Source organism: Lacerta agilis, chromosome 2, assembly GCF_009819535.1.
Source record: "Lacerta agilis isolate rLacAgi1 chromosome 2, rLacAgi1.pri, whole genome shotgun sequence".
In the NCBI taxonomy this organism is placed as follows: Eukaryota; Metazoa; Chordata; class Lepidosauria; order Squamata; family Lacertidae; genus Lacerta; species Lacerta agilis.
In genome coordinates, this window is record NC_046313.1 from 85413114 (window position 1) to 85434447 (window position 21334).

Consider the following 21334-nt stretch of genomic DNA (forward strand, 5'->3'; position numbering starts at 1 on the left):
CTCCCTCTGGCATGCTCCTGACAGATCATAATGAAAGGATGTGTTTGATATTGTTTTAACATTCTGATATTTGCTGCCCTAGTTTCCTTCGGGATGAGGGGGTGGAATAGAAATTTAATAAATATCAAATCAAACAAGATCTCACTATTACGTTTGTCTCATTCAGATGCTCATTCATCTAAGATGCTGCCGAGAAGGGCAGCCTCAGCTTTTGCTCTGTAAAGTACTTGTTCTTTTTTAGGAGTTTAAGAGTGTTTTAGGGTGTTGTTTTATTGTTTTAGGAGTTAGGAGTACGATTTTTAAATTCGTAGTTGTGTAGCGGAAGGGGAGGCCACTTATGGGTGGGGTTTCTTTGCTGTGTCATTGTATTGTGAGTGGAACAGTGTTTGTATAATGTATGTTTACATTGCAATGTAGCCGAAGCAAAATTCCAAGTATGTTGGAAAATGTACTTGGCCAATAAATTATTCCTATTCCTATTTTTTGCGTTAAGTTTCCAGTGTTCCCTGCTCCTTTCCTTCCAAATGCTGAAGCATCTCTGTTCACCTGGCTTTGGCTTATTGCCTCATCACTCTCATCTTTCCCCTCCCCCTCCTGGACAACCTTTAGTAATTTGCCTTTTATTTTACTTTATTGATAAAACCTCATTTTTTGGAAGAGCTCTGGCCTAGTCTCTGGTTGCCTCTCTGCTGAAGAGCTGACCAGTACGATTCCCAATTTGCTGACCAGCCCACATGGGTGCAGCTTTGGCTACCGCTGATGCTCACAGCTGGACCAGAGGCCTGCATATGCAGCACCTGTTACAAAACATGTATCATAGATTGACACTTGAATTTTGCTCAATCTTGCTACGGTTACCTTGGCTACTGGACCAACATCCCCTAGCATGAGCCACGTCGGCTGAGGCTGATGGAAGTTGGAGTCCAACAACATCCAGAGCACCACAGGCTTCCCATCTTTGCTTTATAACCATCAGTGTGTCTTCGACAATGTGTGTATTGAAGTTCAGCGTTTCAGCTAATGGGAGCAGCTTAACTATTTGGGGACACAACTCATTCTTCCATCTGAGTCATATTTACAAATGTTGCATTATTGTTTGCTTCTAATCATCAGAGTGTCTTCAAACTACACACCCACACACCAAAGTTCAGCTCTGTAAGTGATGTCAAAGTACTTAAATCCTTTTGGCTTCTATTTCATGTCCCACATTTCAAGGTGTGGCTTGCAAAATGTTTTCATAATTAGGATGCCTACAGATGTGGCAAATGTCAGGTCTTTGGGCCATGGTGAAGGACCCTAATTATTCTGATACCTCAAAAAATGACAGCTTTTGTCTCTTGAATTCTATGGAACTCCCACTACAATAATTCTTTTCTAAATAACAGGAAGCATTTGGCAGTAAATAAGACCTTGAAAAAGAAATGTCCTTCGTGTAAGTACAGTTATTTTGTCAAAATTGTGGAAGCCCATTTTTCATCATAGCAGTTCAGGGAGAGACAGAGAACAAATATGAAAAAAGGACACAGGTTTCTTTTAAAATGAGATATTTTATTGAAAATTGTCATAAAACCCAAATGCTAAGGAGCCAGTCCAGAACTAGTGCTAGCAGGTGCAAAACTAGCATATTTTCTTCAGGCAGAATCTCACCCTAAAAGGTTAGCAGTGACAAATTGACAGGCTGTTGTGAAAATGTCAAGAATACATTCTAGCATTACGCAGGGGGGCTGCTTAATAGAAAAAATATAGCTCCATAGATCCTCTCTTCTGTTTAACTCTGTAGACGTACAAATCACCCACCAGTCATACAAATTCTGCAGTTACACTTGTTAAAAATAAATATATATGTATACATTTCTCTTGGGGGTAAAACAAAACTTGGCATGTGCCAGTTTCATATACAAAGAGTAGGAAAGTAGGAATATCATATATAATTTTCTTTTTTATACTCTGCCATCAAACAAGCTGTTAAGAAAACCTAATGGACCTCAGGAACCATTTACAGAAACCAAGCAGCAGGATGCATGAGCGTCTGGTTTCCCTCACTGGCTGGATTCATCTGTCTTCCTCCGACAATATGGGCAACAGTTATGTTGCAGCACCAGGAGCTCGTAATCTTCTGAATGAAACATCTGTAAATGAGGGTTGCAGATGTTAGGTGTGACTCAATTTAAGTCACAGTGTAGGAAGAAAGTGAGTGGACAGGACTGCTCTAAAAGCATTTTTGGTGCTTTCTCCATTTGTATTAACATCCACGTAAACTACAACAGTCCTATGACCCTGGTAACATCAGCCATTATCACCAGGAGCTCATTCACCTACACATTCTCCCACATAGTATATGCCAACAATGCACTTCTAATGTTTCCATAGAGCAGACATGTCAGTCTCTATGAAAGACAATAAAGGGACACAAGTCTGACATTGAAAACTAGCAAAAATGATTGACTGGTTAGACATGTATCTTCTGGGCACCCAAATCAGGATTAACATCCATTGTCATATAACCTCATTGTCGTATAACCTGATTTGCAGATAAACCAAAAAGAACACACAATAAAGAGTGGACGTTGTATAATGTGTGCTTAGGTTTTGTGCAAGCCAATCAAGGCAAATGCCCAATAAACAGGTCATCTGGAGGAGCCCTGAATATTGTCAGAAAAAGAGGAGGCAACCCCCAAACAGAAGTGCAATTTATGATCCACTTTAGTTCAACTTGGCTGCTTCCTTTAGGTCTCCCAAAGGCTTCACAGCAGCCACAAAGTGATGCTTTGCCTTGCCACTTATGTAGTAAAGTTAATTTTAAGGCTTTTATTTTATTTTTAAGCATTAAAATTAATTAGTGCCACAGGTATATTCACAATTAAGCAGCAGTGTATGAGGGCTTTAATAATAATAATAATCCTGTACTATTTTATTTGGAGGAACTGAACATTTAACACTCTCCTGAAGTAAAACATTGCCCTTACCTGAAAGCAGAAAGGACACGTGGTAATGGGATTATCTGGTAGCAGGGACCGGAAGTACTGCCACTGTAATGGCTTGGGCCAGCGTTTAACCAGCACATCTCTCCTGCTCATTGACCCGAGAACTGTGCGGTTCACAACCACAGGGACAAATTCCGACCCCCCTTGCTGCAGGAAACAAGTGATTGAGAAAAGGAAAAACATGTTTGAACTTGGTAGATCACTGGAAAGGCAAGGTTTTTTTCAGGGAGGGAGTATGAGGTTTTTTTTTGGGGGGGGGGATAATCAGCATATATTAAAGCAGCATTTGCACTGAGTTATCAGTTTCTTTTCAGTTCTGTATTTAGTCCTGGAAATATTCCTAGTCCTGGAGAGCTTGCACGTGTCCTCTTGCAACGCAGTGCTGGAAAGCACTGAATCACAGAATTATAGAATTGTAGAGTTGGAAGGGAACCCAGGGTCATCTAGTCCAACCCCCTGCAATGCAGGAATCTCAACTAGATCATACATGACAGATGGCCATTCAACCTCAGCTTTAAAATCCTTCAATACAGGAGAGTCGACAACCTCCTGAGGGAGTCAGTTCCACCGTCATACAGCTCTTACTGCCAATGTTATTTAAAATTTTTGTATCTTTATTTTATATCTTATTATGATTTATGTGGAAATTGTTCAGTTTGGTTGTGTACTCTTTGATATTATATTTATTGCTTATGACTGCTTTTGTTAGGTCTGTAATTATGTATTTTTTCATGTTGCAAGCCGCCCATTTCTCTAACAAACAGTAACGAACGTTTGCCTGCAGGGTGTCCAGCTGCCTCTATAGCCTTTCACTTAAGTTCACCTCTCCAAATTTTAAAGAAAAAAAAGTGGGATAGGTATTTCTAAAATAAATCAATAACCTTAAGTGATTGGGGTTTTTTGTTTTTTTAAAAGGAATGAAATGTGCAGAGGCATATTGGATATTAACGTATCTCCTTGAACATGGCAATCCTATTGAAGCTTCCTGGGTAGGAGGGAGGAGAATTCAAGGCAGAAAAATGGCAGTTCCTCAGCTCTGCTGGGCTTGTGAACATGTGTGCACTTTCTCCTCCTTCTTTGCTGGGCTCTTAAATAAAATAAAACCTGAAATAATTGTGCCAACTCTTGGCCTGACATAGGTTTTCCTCCCATTCCAAGTGCATGGTCAGAGAGTAAGTGGATTTTGGATCTTTGATCTGCTCCTGGCATGCTTCTGGGGTGCTCCCTTTTTGCCCTTACCTTACTCAGCTACAGCAGTGGACCTTGCCAGCAGCCCACCAGGGAAACCTCTAGCTGTGAACCTCCCTGTGAGACCGTGAAGGTTTGCCATATCCAGTGGCCTCCCAGCCACCCTTCTTGGGAGCTCAGGATGGCTCCTTCAATGAATTTTCATGAGTCTTCTTGCAATTTTGGCCATTTGACTCAAATAAGCAATTCTTAGCTGGGTCTTACACTCCACCAGTTGGGGGATTAAGAAATAAAGCAGTCAGACAAGTCAAGGGAAGGCTGTATCTGGTGGAGTAAGGTAGAGAAGGTTTGTGGGAAATTACAAAATATTTACAGATGAAATGAAGATGTGACACGGAGAGAACATTTGCTGGTGCTAGGTGCTCTTTGCAGCACAAAGCAAAACAAAAAACAAAGGTGAAGAGATTTGGGGGAAAGACATTTTCTAACCTCAAAGCTCAGTTTTGCTGTAAATGGGTCATCCTCTTCGATCTCATCTGCTTTGTAAAGAAGCCTCATTGTCTGCACATCTAGGAACATTTGTTAGGGAAGAATTACACAGAAGTAAGGAGTGCACAGGGAGAGCACCTGTGTGGTGTTCGGATCTCTATTCTCCGCATGTCAAATGGTGAAAAACTCATACATCACGATGCAGAAGGCTTGCCTCACCGTGTTTGAGAGCAGCATAGAATCATAGAGTTGGAAGAGACCACAAGGGCCATCCAGTCCAACCCCCTGCCAAGCAGGAAACACCATCAAAGCATTCCTGACAGATGGCTGTCAAGCCTCCGCTTAAAGACCTCCAAAGAAGGAGACTCCACCACACTCCTTAGCAGCAAATTCCACTGTAGGACAGCTCTTACTGTCAGGAAGTTCTTCCTAATGTTTAGGTGGAATCTTCTTTCTTGTAGTTTGAATCCATTGCCCCGTGTCCGCTTCTCTGGAGCAGCAGAAAACAACCTTTCACCCTCCTCTATATAACATCCTTTGATATATTTGAACATGGCTATCAGATCACCCCTTAACCTTCTCTTCTCCAGGCTAAACATACCCAGCTCCCTAAGCCGTTCCAGCAGATTATGGAAAACAAACACGCACAAGTTATTCCATAGGTAGTCCTTTGAATAAGGATGCTTAATAGGCTAACTCTCAACCTTTCTCCCAACATGCATTCAAAGTGTTATTCTCATCATTTCCCATTCCCCATTTTCTTCTGTGTACTGCTACACACAGCATCCTGCCTCAACATGGATCTCAATCTCTCTGGCTTCATGCCTTTATACTGCAGCCAGTAGAATGAGATTCCCAAAGTGAATGGCCCGTTAAAATGGCAAGTTTTGGCAATGCTATCAATAATGGTGGAGTTCAAAGAAAGCCCGGTCTTGTCTTCCTTGGCTGGAGGCTGGAGGATTGAAAAATAAAAAAGTAGTTTCTTTAATGTCTGTTAGGGAAACAATTATTTTAAGTCCTAACAGTTTGATGTGATTTTTCAAACAAAAAGGATTTAAAATATATTAAAACTGCACAGTGGGTTTTTTTTTCCTGTTGTGGGGGCTGGATAGGCTTAGCCCAGTTCAGGGATGGAAACTTCTCCAATGTAACAGATGTTAATCTAGGACTGCAGCAGAGCACTGATACTCATTTATCTTAACCTTTATCTGTGCATGTAACCCTGAACACTGCATAGCATGCTAAATAACTGAGTATCAGAGGTAAAAACACTGTAGCTAAAAATATATTTTTAAAGAAGTGCATGAGGCTGGGGAGAGGGAAGGAAGTGGGGAGCAGGGAGGGAGACTAAGGATTTGTACTGTTCTATTGTAGTACAGTAATGTGTAAACCCTAATAAACCATGTGGATTTTTTAAAAAATAAAATAAAAATTACAGTGTTACTATATAGTTGTTCCAAACAAAACCTGGTGTAGCACAAATGAATAAATATACAGGCTCCAAGCTAGGTACTTTGGTTGTTTTGCTGCTGCAGTGAGCTAAGGTTTGGTTTGGCTTAGTGTGTCATCTGAACTTGGACTCACATTTCGCTCTCTCTCTGCAAATCACAAGCTGTAAACCAAAGGACAATCCTTGGTTACAGCTTGTGGTTTGTCTGAAGAGGGTTAATCTATGACTTGAGGTTCAGAAAGCATGCTAAGCGAAACCATAGTTTAGCTCAGCAAAGCACAAAGGCTAAATGACCAAGGAAGACCATAATGGCCACAATCTCCTCCCTGGAAGCCCATTATGCTCTTTTATGCTAAGACATGGTTTGGCTTAGCGTTACATGTGAAAAAGGGAAGCGACGTTTTCAAGAGTGAAAGGATACCATCAGTCATCTGCTCTTGCCATTTATTGTCTCTTTTGTTGAGTCTTGGCACTTCCAGATCTATCAAAGCAACAGCTTCTTCATCAGTGATCCCCTCCTCTAAATAGAACTCAACCAGGTGTAAGACATCTGAAAAGAACAGAGGTGAAAACGACTTAGAAAATCCACAATGCCTGCTGTATCCATTCAAGAGATAGACATTGTTGTTTTACACACACACACACACACACACACACACACACACACACACACACACATGAAACAGGCACTGCACTGCCAGATACTCCTGTAAGAATGCAGAACCACAATAATTTTAGATTCCACGGATATCAGACATATTTTATCCAGGAGAGTGGCAATATTTCAACGCACCATAAGAAGAAGCAGCGAAGACAAAGGGTTGCCTACAGTTAATACAGACGTTGCCCAGGTTGTTCAGCAATGGGTTGTGGGTGGAACACCTGTAACACAGAGGCACAAGCTCCTGCAAAGAAGCACACAGAGGTTACTGCAAGCAAAAGAGCCCAGCTGAACATGTTGGGCAGAATCGTAAGAACAGTGGGGAGCCAGTCTGAGAACTCCTAATAAACCCTTCCCTAGCATCTCCTTATGCCCCCACCCACTCAAAAGATCTGCTTCAGAAAAATCAGGGGGCCTTCCAATGCAGCCTCAAAAACAAGGAACTGGGTTGAGGAGGGGAAATCCCCAAGCCTGATGCTGGTGAGGAAGAACTTAGATGCACCTGCAGGTTTCTAGATTCCAGCTACTGAATCTGACCAGTTATCACTACAGTTATAGTATATATTTATTTTCACATCAAGCCATCTACCTTTTAAAAATAACCAAAATGAGTACGTATATTGAAAGGTTCAGAATGGAAACATATATCCTTAATCCTAAAATGACATCTTAAATTAAAAATGTATCCCATGGATTCTGCAAAACGTGCTCAGACTCTGGTGAACTTTCAGAAGAGAAAAATTTCCAGAGCAGACAGCAACTACTAACAAGGCTATAAGCATGTGCCATCATGCTTCTTGCCTGATGTGCTGAAGAGACCGTTAAAACCATCCTTAGTAGATAGCAGCAATCAAGACCTAATAAAGTAGAAGAGTTCATCTTTAATACAGAGGGCCCAGGCTGTTCAGGCCAAGCTTAGCTGAGTTTCAGTATAGTTGAGAGACACCTTTGGCAGGAAAACAGCTAAGGGAGTTACAACAAAGTGTAAAATCTCATGTCTGATATAAAGCACATAAGTAAAGTGAAATTATTCACCTCTCCAAAAGCAGAAAAAGAAAGGCAGACACACACACCCTTTTTAAAACCACAAAATATCAGTGAGTAATGGAACCGAATGCCTCACAATGTGTCAGGATTTAGAAAGCAATCTAGGGGTAGTCAAAGTGGTGCCTTCCAGATGTTGCTGGACTACAACTCCCATCATCCCTGACCACTGACCAGGCTGGCTGAGGTTGACTGAAGCTGGTGTCCAACAACATCTGGATGGCAGCACATTTGCTACCACGGCATGAATACAAGGAGGAGATAGATCTATTAATGGCTACTAGCCACATTCAGCTGTAAAATATTGTATACATCTGACTGTGTGTGAACTTCCCTGAAGCAGTCTGCCTATTCAATGTTGGCAGCCAAAAAACGATGCTATATGAACCACATGAGAATTCTCATTCTCTTAAGTTTCTTTACACCAAAAGGGGGGGGGGAGGAGAACAGAACCAAACATAAAATAGTGAAATTGGGGCCTTTAAACTTTCATAAATATTCTTCCAGTGTATGACTGCTTGAGTCATTAGATATTCTATTTTCAAACGTTGCAGTGTTAGATAAGAACTATGCAACACACAACTCATTGCCAGAAAGATGTGAACAAAGGTTACTGAAACAGGTTTTTTGGCTCAGAGTCTTGATGAAACATGGGACCTTTGATTCATTCACTTCATGTCCTTTTAAATTGCACAATTACTTCAGGCAGCTATATGGATCTCCAGGGCCTTATTGTGTTTATATTATTTCAGGTGGCCAGATGGAGTGCATTTTTTCCTGTTCATTTAAGGTTAAGCATTTGCACCATACAATTTATTTTGATTTGCACGCCCCTTTAGATAGAATTTTATAGAACATTGGCAAGACTCAGACAATGGCTAAAAAGAGGAAGGCAAGCTTTTAAAAACATGATTTACAAAGAATAATGAGTCCCAAGTGCTGGAAAAGGGGGGAGCCTGACGAATGGGGTAGGCCCAAACATACGAGACCAACTGTGAACAGTCCCAGAGAGAAGAAAGGAACTAAATGCTTATGGGAATACATGAAAACAGAGCCCCTTAGACTTCAACCTGGGAGTAAGCCCCACTAAACTCAATGAATTTACTTCTGACTAGACATGATTGCACTGTTAGATAATCACTGTTATCTTCCATTTGGAACTCTTTGGGGTGTTTTATTCTTGAACCACTTTTACCTGCTTTTATATTTGTATACTGTATCGTTGTTGCCCACCCAGGGAACTTATGGTGAAGGGCCGGCAAGATTATAAATAATGTTGTAAATGAAATAAATAAGGTGAAGTATGCCACAGAGTGGTGGGAATAAGCAGCGCAACAGTATCAACCAGGATAGCATGTGGGGATTAAGTGGGTGAGGCAGTTTCTTGAAAGACATACATTTGAACATGCAACGCACCTATCTTCATTTTAATAAGGAGACGACATATAACATCATATTTTTTCTGCAGAAGCAGTGCATTTACTCACAACGCGTCTCAGATGATGTAAACGTGCCAGTGTGGTCTCATATCATGTCAAATATGAGGGGGGGGGGGGGAATGGAGAAAATACAAAATGGGAACTTACTTCACTGTCATGAAAAGGCTTGGACCGGATCGTCAGGCTTCCCAACTCAATTGATTTCTGAAATCTAGCTGGGATCTGCAGCCCCTGCAACTTGTCATAGGCATGACGAGCCAATTTATAAGCCCCCAGAGCTTTGCTCTGCTTTGCCAGGGCAAATAACGTATTGCTATAATCAAATTAAGGAACAAAACATAAATATGGCAAGCAGGAAAAAAACCCGCATCATTGCTTTTAATCAGAGAAGCTATGTGCTTAAGCACAACCAAAGCCAGGGCATGGAAGAGGCCTCCGTCGGAGAAGTCTGTTTACATAAGCATGTTTACATAAACAAAATGTGAAACAACTGCTAGATGGCTGAAGGGGATGGTGTTTTGAAAGAGAAATCCCATCAATATGAAAGGTGCTTCTTCTAAATTAGTGATATTTGCACAGAGAAGATGGCTTTTCTTAAAAGAACCTCCTTTTTTTGTTGTTGGTCAAAATGCCTCTACCTTGCAACATAAATTACTGCATGCAAAAGGAAGCCAGTAGACAAGCATCACTACAGTCTGTTTTTCATAACAAAGTCCATTACAAAAAACAAGGGTGCTTCCTTCCAGTTGAAAGGTGATTAGACAGCAAGTGGGGCCAAATCTGCTATCTAGATAAACTAAATGCATTTGACAGGAATTAACAGGCCTCAATTCAAATATTTTTACTTAAGCTGGGTTAACTGGACTTCACTGAACAGAAAAGGGCAAGTTATGAGGAACCTCCTTCAAGAAACTAAGCCACCCTAAAACCTTGGTCATCCTCTTATTGTAATGAAGCCTGTTTATCTTAGAAACTCAAAAATCCCAAGGAAAACACACCATGCAGTTTAAACTTGATGTAGGCCATCCTGAATTCAGGCTGGTCATAAATGTGGTCTGTGGAGACCAGGACCAAGCTTCCAGAAAAGCAATTCTGGACAGAAACAAAGGAAGTTTCATATTTGGAGCCAGGCCAAAATGAGGATTGTCAAGAGCCAGTCAGATCCATTTAGCTCAGTGCTGTCTACAATGTCAGTCTTGGCTCTCCAAGATTTCATATAGGAGTCTCTCCTAGACCTATCTGGAGATGCCAAGGATTGAACATGGGGCCTTTTGCATGTAACCAAGGAAATGACAGGAAGCAAGTTGTCCCACACATTCATCCATGGAGAGGTGGGAGGAAAAGCTCAGTTACATTCCAGATACTTGCCTGGACTTTGCATGCCTTGAACTAAACTGTATGTCCAGTCGAGAGACTCCTTATGGCAAGTGCAACATATCTACAACCTTCACAGTGACAAACCCCAGAAAGGAATCCATGCTGGTCTGTTGCAGCAAACACAATGGTGAGTCGTGTGGCAACGTGAAGACCACATTGTTGTGGCATAAGCTTCCCTGGGTCAGATTCAACTTCATCTGCCCAAGTAAAGGGCTAATTTTCTAAGCAACATTTTTGTACGATTCACATTTGTTTCCTAAGCTATGCAGGAAGTGTTTTATGCTTCCCGGTGTTTAAGAGGGTTGGTGGTTCAAACATCACACAAAGGATGGAATAACAACATTCTATGTAATGCAGCTCTGAGACAGCAAGGATCACATAGATTTTTGCAGCACGCCAGTAACAGACAACACCAATGAGCCTTCTGCTTGGCCTGTCAGCTCTTGAATTTGGATTTTGCCTTTTAAAGGATACACTTTAGAAATTCCCAAAGGTGTTTCCTTGGTCAGGCTATGAAGTAAAAACCGAGACACATTAAAGAGTGTTTCAGGCAAGTAGTAATTGAAGGGTTCTTCCTGCAATGTTAAAAATAAAAAAAATTAAAGGTTAAGCTAATAAAGAAATGCACAGAATTAAGCATTAGTTGATCGCTATCTTGCCTCACACTGCTTTCCTTTATTCAGAAAGCAACAACACTTGAAGAATCCAAACAGATTAGATCTAATCTCAACTTTAAAGAAAGAGTCCACAAAGATAAGTGACTCAGGGGACAATCTTATACCAGCCTCTCCATGAGAGGATATGCTGGGTAAGACACAAGAGGCCTAAGAAACACATTGCATCAGTTAACAGTCTTTTGAATGGTTTCAAAGGACAAAGAGTGAACTAACTGTGAAGCTCCATGTGAAAATCTTACAGTGCATTTGTGGATGAAGTGATAGGCATGATAAAGTTCTGCCAAGTGCTGGAAGTGGTGAAACTTCTGTAACATTTCAGTCTTCTGCTGCTCGTTGTCTGAGGGAGGGAAAGGCAGCATCAATATAAAACCTCTGATCAGTTGCCAACCTACAGTGAGAGACTTACTCAAGAAAGATCACAGACCCATCCTGCTTACTGCATTAACACCCCTAAGAGATTAGCACCACTGAGCAAGTGTGCCTCAAAGTATAGCTTATGTAGTTTGGTGAGCTTTATATGTCATTTTGGGCTTTAAAAGCAGGAAAATTAAGAAGACAAATGCATAGTTTTAACACAGCCAGGGGCCATAGCTAATAGCGGAGCATATTTCTAGCAACACCATCTGCAGAAGCTATAACTAAAGGGAATAACATTTTCCATGTTTACATTTAGACTGAACAAGCATTTTTAGAATAATTTATACAATATTATTGCAACTGCTGTGCAGGTTTACTTGGACGGCAGTCCCATTGTGTTCCATAGGGCTTACTTCCATGTAAGTGTGCACAGGCAGGGCAGCGCTTTACTCAGTGAACAGTATTTTAAGAGTACTGGCAAAATGATACCAATGTTCTTACAGTGTTGTTAAAAAAAAAAAATGCCTGCTCCGCCTTAATTTTGGGTCACACAAAACTAGGGACAGACAGCATCTTATGACAGTGGGAATAATGAATATGGAGCCAAAATCAGCTCTCAGACTGACATGTTCCTGGGCAAATTGCTTTTTCCTGGTGTAAACCCCACTTTCTGAAATGGGAACAATAAGCTGCCAGCTTTATAAGATCACTGTATGCATTAAAGAAATAGTTTAAGCTATTTTGTATGCAAAGGCTGCAATCCCAAGAGTACTCAGCAGGAAACTCAGTGGGACCTATCAGTTAAACATGTTTGAGTTGGGTGTTGAGGCTGTGCTCCTCAGCATAGTTATCTACACATTAAATCCCCCTAAGCAAAGAATTGCTACCTAACAGTGAAGTGTAAAGATTCATAAATGGCTTCTGAAACCTCCTTTCTCCAGTAAAACTGACCAAGAGCATTTAGACTGAGAAACCTCTCCAGCAGCCCTAGTTCTGGAGCTTGCCCAATAGGGCCCTGGGCCCACGGCTCAGCTTCTCCAATGCTATTGCCAGAACAAGCATCACGTTCAAGTAGAACTAATGAATGCCAACTTCTCTACCCTGTAAAAGCCTTTCACTTTTAAAGACCAGTAGCTCTGAACTTTAGCCTTCTGGCCACCCACTGAGCAGCATGCTAAGGAATGATATATGGCAGATGTCAACAGCCACAGTGAGCCTTCCTAAATGAAGACCAAAACCCCAACCCAAAACTTGTCCCCATATTTTGTGCCTGGGATATTGGAAGGAAAAGCATATGGATGGGGACAAAAATAAAGTCCACAACAGCACCTCTCCTGACATTGACCTATCAAGATGTTAAGATCTTTAAAGGTGAGGTGCTTCCTGATGCTCTGATACCAAGGGATTGTACATTTAGCAGTAACATGGCACAGGGCCTTTTTGATGTTGGCACCTCAGTTGCAGAATACTCTCAGCTTGGAGATTCAGTTGACACCAACAGTAGTTTCTTTCTGGAAGCAACCCCAAATGATTATGTTTCCACAGGCATCTGCATGATATCAACCTATGGAAATTTTGCTGGAACTTTATTTTTTTTAACAGGAACTTTAATCATATTCATACTGTTGTATTTTCTGCTCTTGCTGTCGTTGTTGTATGATCTGAACCCCACCATGGGATCAGTAAAAAAAAAAAAAAAAAAGAGGAGGAGGAGGAGGAGGAGGAGGAGGAGGGCAGGAGACAAACATTTTAAATAAATGAACATTTTTTAAGGATCCCAAAGGAGGAATACCAGAAGAGCAAAAAGCCCGTGGAAGAGCAGGACTGTCGACAAGCCCTCCACCTTGAAATGAATAGGTGGGCATGACCAACCCATGCTGCTCATTCAATCAGACTGAGCTTGGACTTCCCTAGCAGATGTGTGTGCCTCCATTTTTTGAGAAACAGAAGTTACCTAGTTTCCTTAGAAGACATAGCTTGAGCCAGAGTTAAGAATGAGGTTTCTCTTCTCAGCCATACATGAAAAGATAAGATCATAATATGTACAATATAACAAAACTCAAAAGTCTTGTACAACGCAATTCACAATGAGTTTTCAGTTAAGCCGTCAGAGTCTGAGAGATGTTCTGCCTTCAGGCATGAACAGATTACATGTAAACTTGCTTGTATTTCCTTACCTTGAGCGATATCTAAACACTGCATGGACAGCATCCAGTAATAATATCCTGCATCATTGAATCGGCTTTCTACCACAGCGTTGCGAGTTAATTGTTCCAACACTTTTACGGCCTCGGTTTGCCTGCCAGCCTTGTGGAATGCTGCAAAGGGGGCCAAAATAAAGAAGATTTTACAAAGTGATTAAACCAATTAACTTGATTAAAATTAAGAACAGAGCCCACAACTAAACAAAGGAGCAGATGAAAGGGATTACACCCCAGTCTTTTCCATGTTTGTGGGGAAGTTAATGTAGCAGTAGATACTTCAAAAATATACTTTGTGGCTTTTGTGGTGTCTCAGGCTTCTTTCATGTACTTTGTGGGCACAATCCACCAAGCACTACTGCTACACAACTCCCATTTATTTCAAGGTTGCCTCTGTATGGTTCCTGAAAAGACCCATTGAAACCAATAAGATTGTGCAGCAGCACTAAATGGACTGAAAAGCAGTGAAGTGAGGAAAACTGTAACTGGGTGTTTATCTAGCTAAGGGGCCAATCAAATTTATTTGTGTCTCAATAGCTGCAAAATAATTCTGACCAAAAGAAAGCCTACACATAAGAGATTTACAGCAATTCAGACTTTAGTTTTTGGGTTCAGTACAAACCCAAGTTAAAATGGCAAAAAACCCATCAGCAGCAGTAATGGCTGAGGAATTGCACATGAGCATTTAAGTGATCAGCATTCCCTGCAATAAATGTGAAAGCAGAGTCCTTGCTGCTTCCTGTTCATTGCTGAGAAACCCTGTCACTTAAAACACACACATCAACTTCCAAATCAACAAAGCCATATATGCATTTGCCATTTAAAATCAGGTTCATGCACCCAAGTTCAAAATGTAAAGCGCACATAAGCTCAAAATATAAAGAGTCACTAGTTGAAATTAAAACTTGGTCCAGATTCTACTCAGTAAATATATGCTTTACAAAAGCTCAAAACAGAAATTTGAATGAACTTTCAGGGTTAATTCACACTCCTACGCTTTCTGTTAATGGTCTTATTCCCATGTGCAACTTATACAACAGAACTGCTTATGAAAGGTAATACACAGAATTTGCTGCTCTACAAACTGCATTCTCATAGATTTTCATGTCTGACTCATCACCGCCCTATGGCTAGGGAAGCAATCCTCATGTGTTCCACTGATATGCTAAGGACACAAAGGCTCATTATTACTTTTTTTGTTACTAAAGACTAGGTATGAATTTGCAAGACTGCCAAATGCTTTTCTAGCTCTCCTGAGAGCTGCTACCATTCTAGTTATTCAGGCTGAGATAATCCTTTCCTCAATACCAGTACATGCCTTAAAAATAATAATAATAATACAGAATATATATGTGTGTCAAATTATTATCAAGGAGCAGAAAGTGAGTAGAAATACTAGATGTAGAATATACTTTTTTGTCTGCTCTTTTTACTGAACTTATATTGTATTAAATTTGTTGCTGCTGTTAGTGACAACAAGAAGCTTACCCGACAACTAAATTAAGTATTGAGTAAGATCCATTTAAGAGTCTTCTTTGGCTTTTAATGCAAATTTTAGCATCACTTTCAAAGAGAAAGTGCTCCAACTTTTGTTCCTTGGAACTTTCCCAGGGCATGTTGAGTGCTATCAACGTTTTAGTCAAACACACGCACAGGCGTACTTGCAATGCTGTCCTACCTTTTTGGGCTTCTTCAAATCTATCATTTTCTGCCAGCCACTGAGCGTAAGGAACATAGACCTCATCCTTAAATGCAGGGTGCTTTTCACACAAAGCAAATGCCTAAGTACAGGATAAAAATCATTCTTAACATGCTTGCTGAGAAACATAGCTGAACATAAATGATTTTCCAATTCACAAATACATCTGAGGAACTGTTCCTGATGGCAAATAAACAATGAAATCAAATTGAAGTGGTTTGCCACATGTGGGTCTTGGGTTTCAGACCTGGTTTGCGTTACAGTCAAGAACTGGTGCCTTGTGACAGAAATTGATCAACAGCACGCCATTTCAATAAGTAATGCTTCCCCCAGACAATTGAAAATGAATTCTGTAATACAACCTTCCGCAACCTGGTGCCCTCCAGATAGTTTGGGCTATGACTTCCATCATCTCTATCTGCCACTGAACAGAGAGGTCGATTCCTGAGTAAAAATGGGCTGCATAGATCCACTCAGATTTTGGTAAACTGCATTAGTTCAGTTATACCAGAAAACCCTAAGGGTGGCTTTGCAGTTCCACACAACAGGGAAAAATGGCAAAAGGGTAGCACGCTGTGTTAAGTTGAATGCCATCTCCCACAAACCATTCTCTCTTTCCCTCTGTTGACCTCTTTTTCTTGTGAAAAAATGAATCCCATGTGGCACAAAGATGTCACAGATCAGCATCTGAGGTAAATAGCTCACTGTAGCTGAGGAATTCCTCAGGTGACAGGCTTCTCATACAACTGGTTTATTTATCCTCAAGTAGCAAGGTTACTCTGAAATGCATGACAGAACATTGACATGCACGCAACTCAAGTTATGTATTAAAAAAGGAGAAATTTTGTTTATGCAATTGAAAAGATTTAAGGGCAAGGATATATCCAGGATTCAGATACCCAGGGGATGAAAAATAAGTTGTACTTACCTCATCCCACTGCTGAGTTTCCACATGGAGCTGTATCAAGGCCTTCAAGTCCCCAATCTTTGTATAGGTTTCCGCTGCGTAGCCAGGGTTAAATAGCTTTTTGAAATAGTAGGCACACTTTGTCAAAGGCTCGCGCTCAGCTTTATCCAGCTTCCGAGCAATATCAATCAATCTAGATGCAGAAGAAGAAGACGACCCATCAGTGGCTATAAAGCTCTTAGTTATTGCTACCTCTTAAAAACATTTGCATGCAACTTGTTGTACAGAGTTCTAAGTATGAAGGCAGAGCACTTTTGTTTACATGTATAGTCCAGCAAGTTCCTTGCCAAACTATAAACCTGCCTGTTCACCAGAAAGGACTCCTGGACTGTAAGCAAAAGCTTCCAGCTACAAAACTGCAACTTCTAGTGTGCATGGCTCAGCCTTGCTACAGAGAATCCAGTCTGCAGCCTTGATGCAGACTCTGGAATCCTATTAAAATCCTAAGGAATTCATATTTCATGCATGCTTTATCTTCAGCAGTGTTTTCTTAAGACTCTGAAACCAACATTCAACAAATCAGAGTAATTATAGATAACCTTGAAGAATGTCCTTATAATTGTTCTTGTAATTTTAATTTTTCATACCATGGTTTTGAATTCTTTTATCTGTTGCTACTCATTTGATATGCTCAGAGCCACTCGGAATGCAATTTTGTGTAAAAGCAGCCATACACAAAAGTACAAACGAATGGATGAATGCTTTGAAAACAGGGTTGCTGAACATGTAAATCAAATCAGTACACAGGCATCATGATCTTCAACTATCTTCACTTACAGATTTGTACAACAACTAGCACAACTGAGCCCCTAAGTAATTCAGGGGTGCTCTACGTCTCTCGCTAGTTACAGACCCCATTCCCACTATGCCAATAGGATCTCCCTCCCTCAACCTGTGCAACCCATAGAGTGAGCACAACCAGAAAAAATAGGCAACATTTCTGCTGAAAGATGGCAGCATATAGCTCTGAAAAAAACAAATCAAGACATACACATCAACCCAGCCCTGATCTCCGCTGATTTCTATGGCCTTCATGTGCTCGCCGGCAGTAATGTACATCTCCACAGCTGATTTGGGTTCATTGATGTTCTTGGCCCAGTCTGCTTGTTTTGTAATTAGCATCTTTGTATCTTTGGGATCTCCAGAGCCAAGGAATTCCTGATAAAAGTGCAGGAGATGACAATCATGATACTTCCTGTAGCATTCACTGTGCCAACTGCCCATTCCAAATACCTGGTACCCATTTCCCTACCAACTCACTTTTCAATATGCTCTGGTAACTTAATTGCAGTTTACATCACATGAGGAGTAAAAAAAGAATAAATTACTAAATCAACTGATTAGATTTAAGCATGACTGGTATTACAAAATACACAAGAACTCTCATAGTTTGAACACAGAGAAAACAGAATGTCTGCAGAAAATTCTCTGGAGGAAAAACCAACGAAATATCAGTTTTTGCCCGCTTTCCATGACTTGCCAAGAACAACGTCTGTAAATAAAGTTAAAAGACAGGTGACAGTTTTCTCTACACAGGTCAGTCTTACAATTTAATAGGTCCTAAAGCCAATGGATTCAATTATGAAATCTGGTCGAAAATAGTTGTGATAGTTGACCCAAACACTTCATTAAACGCAACATTACTTTTTACTAGTGTTCTCCTACGAGTCGCTCAGGAGACAGAGTGCTGGATTCTGACAAGGAAGGTCTCTCACCAAAGAGTCAGGAAACATGGTTTGCACACCTCATACCCCCGATTCAGTTTTTGGCATCTCCGTGAAGGGGCAACCGCCTGTGATTCTGTAAGACACCATGAGTTTGTACTCTCTCTCCCAGGTTCTACATTTACAAAATGGCAACCAAAGAGGCCTAAATTGCTAGACTGTTTTGAAAAATATGTATTACAAAGACCATAAAGCACCTCTGATAATTAGAGAGATGTTAACATATTTGACACAAACCCCAGATGTTACTAAAATACTTATGGCACAGTAAAGGAAAAGGCCCTGTGGCTGGGTACCTGTTGTGCTAGTTTAATGTTTGCTGCACGAGAAGGGCTGTGAATCTGACACACATCTAGCATACAACCCTATCAGTTGATACAGGATGGCTACAACCTATTGGGGTGTGTGTGGAGGGAACAGAGAAACACAGAAAAGAAACTGATCAGTTAGGAGGCCACAAAAAGTGACAGTAATCCTGTTGCTCGAAGCAGAGTAAGCACATACTTAGAATGGGACACAACTGTAACCAAGCCTGCAGGAAATCACATTGTGTTGGGTGAAATAGTGCCATAAGTCATCCTGGCACATCCCTGCAGCAGACTGGTGTTAGTTAATGTAATGCAAGGAAATATATCCAGTTGCTAGATTGTACCACACTACAGGACTCTAAGGTAGAGCCCAACCCGGTAGAGATCAGACACTAAGTGAAATGAAGTAACCACTCTGAATTAGCCATTCGTGTGACTGGTATATAGCATCATTGCAGCGACTGTGAGCCCAGAACAGCATTTACCAACATTAAATTCAATTCTTCTTAAGAACATCCTGCTGTTCTGTGGGGTCCAGTTAAAAATAAGAGCATTTTGTTTTATTTGACTGCGAAGAAGCCGAACCAAGAAATGAGAGAGACAGTGTTTGTTTTGTGTAATTGCATTTTGTAGCTTAGATCACTGAAATAAATTAGAAGCAGAAAGTTCAGTTTCCTGAACTGCAATTAATTACTTGTGAGTTGACAGTAATGTGTGATTTGGTATACTGATAAGAAGTCTATGGTCCCTTATGCACATGATCTCCAGAGCTGTCCCCACAGAATAGGATCCCCCCTCCCAACTACAAACTGTCCAGGGTCGTTTGAAACTATCAAGGTTCAAGAGACAGGCTCTGCAAATGTCTAGTAGCCTGAGGGTAGCAGGCAAAAAATAAGAATCCGCATACTCTTTTAAAAAGCAGTACTGGCAAACCAAAGTTCAACCACTGAATAAAATTGACTCAGTTTAGTTGCTCTTTTGTCCATGAAGTTAACTTCATTACATGCAAATATGTGTAATGAAGCTCTGGCAGCTGTGTGATTTTTTTTTTTTTAAAGGAACAGCAGATTTCAAGAGGAGGGATTTGAAGTGGGGGAGAGACTGAGAGGATGGAGAAAGAGTTAAGTAATCCCTTATTGCTACTTCATTCAGAGCTGCTATTTCTTTAACATTAAATAAACAGACTGAAAACCCAACTTTCAGGGCTTAATGTGTGTAATATGTCATTAGCCTCTATATGAAGCTCTGCTACCCTGAAAAGATTTTATTTTACTCTAAGCTGGTTCAGCACTGTGAAAATTCATATTAGCATGATGACAAATTTCTACTCTATGAATTAGATTTATGCTTCAGAGGAGTTTAAACACAAACTGATATTAAGACCTTGCAATTTTTAGTCTAACTTGCTAGAGAAAGGCAGTGTTGCTCAAACATTGACAATACCATCTGCATTTCAGATGACCTTTCCCCCCAACAGAAAAGAAATTTAGAAATATGTGCGCCAAGGCAAAGCTTATGTCCAGTAATGGATGGAGCAAGTCTGTAACAAGTGATTAATGAGACTATAAAGCGTACTGATTTTCAAGGTTTTTGATAAGAAAAATACCACAGAAGACGTTAAAAGTCTGCAACATAAAACTTATGAAAGTGCATGTAAAACTGTCACATTCTTCATATTGTGTACAACTTATTTCTACATGGGAATTTGATTTGCAGACATATACAAAAACAACTTCAGGGTTCATTTACAGGATCAAAGGAATCAAAGATTATTTCAGAGGCTGTTAACTGGTATTGTGAAACTTGTCGAGATATAATGGGAATCCTAGTTTTTAAACCACATTATTGCATAGTAATGCAACACAATACCACCATGTAGGTTCCTAAGACCATACAAAGAACCCTGTTGGATCAAGTCAAAGGTCCATCTAGACCAGCTTCCTGTTCTCACAGAGGCCAACTAGATGCCCATGGGAAGCCTGGAAGCAGAACCTGAGTTCAATAGCACTCTCCCCACTTCAGATTCCCAGCAACTAGTATCCAGAGGGACACTGCCTCCAACACTGGAGGAGGTAGTACACAGCCATCAGGGCTAGCAGCCATTGACAGCTTTATCCTCCAAGAATGTCTCTAATCCGTTTTTGAAACTGCCCAAATTGGTGGTCATCAATACATCATGTGGGAGTGAATTCCATAGTTTAACTACGTGCTGTGTGGAAAAGTTCCTGAGAGGTTAGTTACTTAGGTCAGTGACATTCACCAGGAGTTTCCAGAAAATAAGAACCAAAGAAAATGCATGCACCAAAAGGAAACTGCTTGATTCTTGGACGCCAGAGCCAGTTTAAATAAACACCCCATAAATCACATCCATGTACCTTTGCATAGTCAAACATGCGCAAGTCAGTGTACATATCAAGAGCCAGGTTTTCATGTCCACTTCTTTTGTACAGCTTGGCTGCTTCATGGAACTTTCCTTGGTATGCATAAACATCGGCTAGAAACAAGTCATTGTTGCTCTCTCCACGCTTCTTCCTCTCCTGAAAAAAATAATAATAAAGGACAGGAAATGTTTTAGCAAACATAATCAGGCAGGAAACAAGACTGGCTAGAGCCACTGAAAATATTAAGCCGTGATTCACAAAGCTTTTAAACTGGATTACTGACACATAAACTGACTTAGCCCTGCTAACATCAATAGCACCATTAGTAAGCTTTCCATGTTAAGTCTCTCTCCTGCCCCGCCCATTCAATAGCCCAGTAAAAAAACGG

General features: G+C 40.6%; 1 protein-coding gene across 1 annotated transcript in view; it reads right to left on the reverse strand.

Annotated features, from left to right (window-relative positions):
* Nucleotides 1-1527: 1527 nt before the first annotated feature.
* IFT122 (intraflagellar transport 122) overlaps nt 1528-21334 on the reverse strand; it is a 62670-nt gene continuing 42863 nt past the window's right edge. The window contains 13 exon segments of the mRNA XM_033141132.1: nt 1528-2129; nt 2967-3131; nt 4662-4741; nt 6533-6661; nt 6905-7016; nt 9403-9568; nt 11107-11207; nt 11549-11646; nt 13844-13984; nt 15546-15648; nt 16495-16666; nt 17525-17691; nt 20941-21102. Coding sequence (XP_032997023.1) covers nt 2040-2129; nt 2967-3131; nt 4662-4741; nt 6533-6661; nt 6905-7016; nt 9403-9568; nt 11107-11207; nt 11549-11646; nt 13844-13984; nt 15546-15648; nt 16495-16666; nt 17525-17691; nt 20941-21102 — 1686 coding nt within the window. The 3' untranslated portion in view covers nt 1528-2039.